The sequence below is a fragment of the Miniopterus natalensis genome, chromosome 16 (genome assembly GCF_054644295.1).
Source record: "Miniopterus natalensis isolate mMinNat1 chromosome 16, mMinNat1.hap1, whole genome shotgun sequence".
NCBI lineage: Eukaryota > Metazoa > Chordata > Mammalia > Chiroptera > Miniopteridae > Miniopterus > Miniopterus natalensis.
The window spans coordinates 13,690,567-13,696,566 of NC_142096.1; the positions used below are offsets into that span (position 1 = coordinate 13,690,567).

Below are 6,000 nucleotides of genomic sequence, written 5' to 3' on the forward strand. Positions count from 1 at the left end.
GAAAAGAAATGGTGACTGCCTCTGGGAAGATGATGGTTGAAGACAGGGATGAAAGTGAGTTTTTAACTACATACTTTTTTGCCTTTTGATTTGTGTATCATGTATATCCAGTGTTTAATTATGTAGGTTTAATAAACTAAAAGGGCTTCAGTTTTTCAGTTTAAAAAGTATACCACAGTAATTGCAGGAAGTGGTTACTCACCTTCTTTCTCCTGAAGAGGTTATTGGGGCCTGAGACAGGCCACCCCGAAATGTCCCACAATGGCATATTGATTACTTTGAATTAAAGTTACTTGACAACCAGCCGGTGAGAGAAGAACACCTCAACCCTCTGGTCTCCTTGAGTGCAGGAAATAAATCTCCCCTTTGAAAGGTGCCCTCCCTGCTCCAGGAGGGCTGACAGATACCCTTATCACTAGAGTTAACAGATCCAGAGCCAAAGAGCTTCTATAAACACTTTATTAATTTATTACCCAAGCCCAAACTTTGTTTAGACTCTCCACTAATACCCAAAACTTGCTTAGATTCCTTTCTCATGAGCACTAAAACTTTCGTGTCCTGTGAATTCTCCATAAATTTATTAATAGTCTAAAAAATATTAAAAGATGCCTGGTTCAATCACTTCTTTGAGCCTTTTATGATCCAACCATCATATTGTGATTCTCCCCTGCACACGCATTACATCAGTTTTTCTCCTATTTATCTTGTCTTGTGTCAATGTTATTATTCTATTATCACTCCAGCTCCAAGAACTAAAACAGAGTAGAGAGGGGAATTCTCCACTTCCCCAACAAGGTCCTTTGAAGCAAAACTGAAGATTAGGCATTTCTGTACAAAATATGAAACAGGAATTTTCTTCTATCCAAAGGGGAAAAAAATTGGTTTTAATTGTTTTAAAGACTACTCTTAAACCAGCACCGTGTGTGATGATCAAGTACAAAATGGAATCTGTAAGGCCAGTCAGTCACGAGGCCTTTCCAATAGTTCAGAAGGAAAGCAAGACTCAGCAGCAGCCACTGAGCAGACTGGACACCACTTGTTCATAAGCTTCGCTCCAATTCCCCTGCAACCATGTCTGACAAACCTGATATGGCTGAGATTGAGAAATTTGTTAAGCTGAAGTTGAAGAAAACAGAAATGCAAGAGAAAAATCTACTGCCTCCATAAGAAAAGACTGAACAGAAGCAAGCAGGAAAATCATACACGTACCACCTACATGCACTGTACATTCCATAGCATTGTCGTATTTTACTTCTTTTAACTGTTTAACTTTGTAAGATGCAAAGAGGCTGGATCAAGTTTAAATGACTAAGCTGCCCCATTTCACATCAGGGAACTACTGATCACGAAACTCACACCTGCCTCTCCCATCTGCCTGGCTGGTTGGCAGGGCAGGAACAGCACTCACATGTTCGCATGTTGGTGAAGGAAGAAGCTGGGTGGGGCAACAGTGAAATCTAGAGTAAAAACCAAGCTGGTCCAAGATGTCCTGCAGGCTGTAGAATGCAGTTTAATCAGAGTGCCATTTTCTTTTGCTTAAAATCCTTTTAATTATTGAAATGCACAATTTTTTAATATGCACATAAAAAAGTTTTGAAACCAGAAAGGAGGGCAAGAAATAAAAAGTACAGACAATACGGTTATAAGATCAGAAACTAAGTGATCTTAAGAGAATCCAAGGGAAACTCTAAGGAACAATTGAAGATAATACCAGAAGCCTGGGTAACTTGGGTAGATGGTATTATCACTAACAGGCAAGAAATATTTACTGAATTGAATCACTGTAACAAGCAACTAACACACACGCCTAAATTTTAAAGTAAAGACTAAGATTTTTGAAAATCCCAAGTTCCAGTTGGCAATGGTGCGAAGAAACAGCACAGCACTCCAATACTCTGTAGGAGGGAAGTAAACTCAACTCTATATACAACTATTCTAGAGAGCAATTTGGCAACACGCTTAAGAACATGCATAACCTTTAATCCATTAACTTCAACTCCAGGTATTTACTAAAGCATAGAAAAACACTAGAAAAGTAAAGCCCCAAATCTTAATGGTGCTAACCAACCTCATGCTATGAGCTTATAAACTGGCTAATTATCTTTGCAGTTTTTTTGTGATGTCTCCAAACTTTTCTTACAAATAATGTATATTGTTTTTATTTTATACCTGTGACATTTAGGTATTATTTGAGGGGGAAATAAAATCTTAAAATTTTATGCCAAAGTATAGCTGATATTCAGACTCAAAAAGTAAAAAAGTTTTGTACTTTGACTAAGTTAATACTGAGTTACCATTATTTTACTGAATCAATTTTATTTTCTTGTATGCTTGGGCTTGGTACCAACATCAACAAAAATACACAACACTACTGTGGCATACAGCAGTATCCATTTCAGTCCTTTCAGGTTTAATGAAACAATGCAGTTTGCCATCAAATAGATGGATATGTAAATTACACTGTACTGTGCTATTAAACCTAATCTTTACAGGATAGAATCATTTTATAGAATGATCTACAAATAAGAGCTTACAAGAAAAACTAAAGCTTTTAGTATATTTTGCCTTTAAGTATATTTTCTCATATATTGCCAAATGAAGTAATATCCAAGTACCATAATTTAAATATTTTACAAAAACAAGTTTATAAATTAATATATCCAAGTTTTCATCCAAGTGCTGAAATCAGAAGCTCTCATCAGAGAAACCAAGGTAGAGTTGGTAAAGTAAAAGTGAGACAATCTGACCACAAAAATAAGAACTGGCAAAGACCCTCTTCAAAGCCTACTGTTCTGTAGAGGCTTTTCTCCCCAATATTGGGGCTAGGACTGAGCTAAAAATCCAGAAAAATGCTCCCAATATTTAAGATACCTGGAATTGCCCTGGCCAGTGTAGCTCAATTGGTTGAGCATCATCCTGGGCACCAAAAGGTCGCTGGTTCGATCCCTGGTCCCCATCAGGGCACATGCCCAGGTTTTGGGCTCGATCCCCGGTGCAGGGTGTGAAGGAGACAGCCAATCAATATTTCTCTCTCTCCCTTTCCCTTCCTCTCTCTGAAATCAATAAAAACATATTTGAGCCCAGCCAGTATGGCTAAGTGGTTGAGCACAGACCTATGAACAAGGAGGTCTCATCTCAGTTCAATTCTCGATCAGGGCACATGTGGGCTTGATACCCAGTAGGGGTAGGCAGGAGGCAGCCGATTGATGCTTCTCTCTCATCGATATTTCTCTCTCTCCCTCTCCCTTCCTCTCTCTCTAAAAAGCAATAGAAATATTTTTTTTTAAAAGGTAATATATTTTAATTGTGATGGGTTTTAAGCACTGGAACTATGTAACACCCAAATGTTTTATACTTTAGCCTTCAGATTATCATCTCAGTGAGAAAGGAAAAATACATAAACAGTAAGTCATTTTTTTTAATTAACAGTGTATGATCACATGCCAAGATGAACAATACAAGTCGTCATGATAAAAAGTTCAGAAAAAGGAAGAGATCAATATGGACCAGAGCAGTACTTCTCAAACATTAATATGCTATAAATCATCTGATACACTAGATTGGGAGAGGGGCCTGAGATTCTGAGATACTGTATTTCTACATTTCTAACAACCTACTGAGGCCAATTCTGCTTGTCTTGCTGGTCCACGGGCCATACTTGTAATGCTCTATTTCTCAAGTTGAAAGGCAGGTAACTGGATATATTTTGTAATTATTTAAATTATGTATTATAGACACTATTTACATGTATGACATTTTGATTTTTTTTATACTTCTTTGCTAAAGTTATCAATGATCTTTTTAAAGACTTAGGAACTTGGCGGTGACAAATTCTAACAGCAATGAGTAAAAGAAACAGTGGAAGACTGCTAATATAGAAAAATTTTAACCTTTAACTTCAAGAGGAAAAAAGTGGGATTAAGAGTGGAACACAGAGTGTTAAGTAGACAGACAGAGCTGAATATTTTAATATGGGAATTTCTTGAAGATATTAAGGGAAAGACACTATTAAAGAAACAGGAATTGATAAGTAGGACCAAAGGTAGAAAAGGAAAGGTTCAAGAATAGAAGAAAAATTGGTCTTGGCCACTATCAAGGTGCCAGGAACAAATGCAACTAAAAATTAGGCTTACCAAATAGTTCTGTGTGGCTAGAATATACAGTTCCTAGAAAGCTTGAAAATACTAAGAATTAAACACAAAAGCAAGGACAACATCTTGGTGGGCCTCAAACTCATTGCAAAGTCACTGTAAACATTTCAGGAAGGCAGTTAACAAGATCTGAACTTTCACAGTAAGTGAATGTTTTAATAAAAGTATGAAAAGCAGACTTAAAAGGGCTAAGATAACAATTCAAGATAGCATTAAAATAATCTACAAAAGATTATCAGGACATGAACAAGGAGTAGTACAAAAATAAAATGAAATCTTTTATTCATTCACTTATTCTACCAATGTCAGTTAACAGGTTCTGTATTGAGGATAACGAGTGAAAGAGCATAATCCCGGCTTGCCCTTAGCGTGCATTCTGGTGGAGGAGACAAGAAAACAAACGAGCCAGTCACGGGCAGTGGAAAATGCTATGAAGGAAATATAGGATGGTGTGATGGAAAGTGACGAGGAAGAGGCTACTTCCGACAGGGTTATTACGCAAGGATTCTCTTGAGATGGTGAATTTGATATATTTTGGAGGTGGAACCAACAGGATTTGCTGTGGGACTGGATGTTGAGGACAAATGAAAAAAGAGAACAAATGTAGGTTAATGCCTACGTTTTCTGACTTATTCAATTGGGTAGGTGGTAATTCCATTTACTAAGATGGGAAAGACTGAGGTAATAGCAATGAGGGGGAAGAGATGTGAGAGGGGGAGAACTCACTGATTTTATTTCGTACGTGTTAAAGTTGAGGTGCCTATCCAAATAGTGATGTCAGGCAGGCAGTCAGGTATTTAAGAGTGGCATTCAAAAATCAAGTCTGGCAAGAAATAGAAACCTAGGAGTTATCGGAATATAAATAATAAAGCCACAAGAAGGGACGTTAAAGAGAGTTTACTAATATAACTATTACAAATAATAGCAGCAGCAGCTAAGAGAAAATGGAAACTTACTATGTCCCAGACATTGTGCTAGTTATTGATACACATTCAGCCAATATTAATCATCAAAACAACTCAGATGAGGAAAATAAGGCATAAAGAGATCAGGTAACTTGCCCAAGCAGTTTGAATCCAGAGGTGTGCTTTTAACTACTTTGTTACGCTATGTCAAGCAGAAACCAGGTATCAGGAAGCCTAAACCCAAATCCTGAGGCAGTCTAACATTCACAGATGCGGGAAAGAGAAGCGAACACAAAAGATGTTTATTCCAATTATGCGGACAAAGTGCTGAACCACGGGCTCAAAAGTGGGTGCGAGGTAAATCTCCACTTGGGAAGTTAGAGATGTCATATCCCAGCAGGGAAGCAATAAAGTTTACCCTACGCTCCCTTCCAATAGCCCTAGAGTCCTAGATCCTTCTCGACACCGAGGGTTCACCTGCTAGTCTCCCAAGAAAGTTTTTCTCCAAGTCCTATCTCCCAAGCATCTCAAAACAAGACCCCAAGAACCTGCCACACACACACCCCCAGCCTCGGTCCCCTTTCTCAGCCCTCAATGCCCCCGTCAGATGTCAGAGAAGGCCGCTGCGTCTCCCGAACAAAAAGTGGAGATGAAAGAGGGTTTAAAGGGAAAACCTCGGCCCAGGCTCACCTAGCCCAGAGGGGAGGCTGCCGGGAAGCGCTTCTGGTGGGACCCGGCTGGGAACTACGCTCCCCACGTGGGCCCGCGGAGATGGCACCCCACTCACCAAGCCATCTATCTGCACTTGCTTCACGGCCGAGTCCCCGGGCCCGCCTTTGACTTTGCTTTTCCCTGCCGCACCGGCGGCGGAGCTAGAAGAGGTGGGGGCCGAGCCGGTGCCTTCCTTGCGGGACGCCATCTTTCCAGCGGGACCGGAAGAGAGA

The 6,000-nt window shown here is 39.5% G+C and overlaps 1 protein-coding gene and 1 pseudogene across 1 annotated transcript in view; one reads left to right on the forward strand and one right to left on the reverse strand.

The window, feature by feature from the left end:
- EIF3H (eukaryotic translation initiation factor 3 subunit H) overlaps window positions 1-6,000 on the reverse strand; it is a 68,189-nt gene extending 62,189 nt beyond the window's left edge. Inside the window, exon 1 of the mRNA XM_016207782.2 lies at window positions 5,844-6,000. Coding sequence (XP_016063268.2) covers window positions 5,844-5,975 — 132 coding nt within the window. The 5' untranslated portion in view covers window positions 5,976-6,000. The remainder of the gene's footprint in view (window positions 1-5,843) is intronic.
- LOC107533110 (thymosin beta-4-like) lies at window positions 1,072-1,236 on the forward strand (annotated as a pseudogene).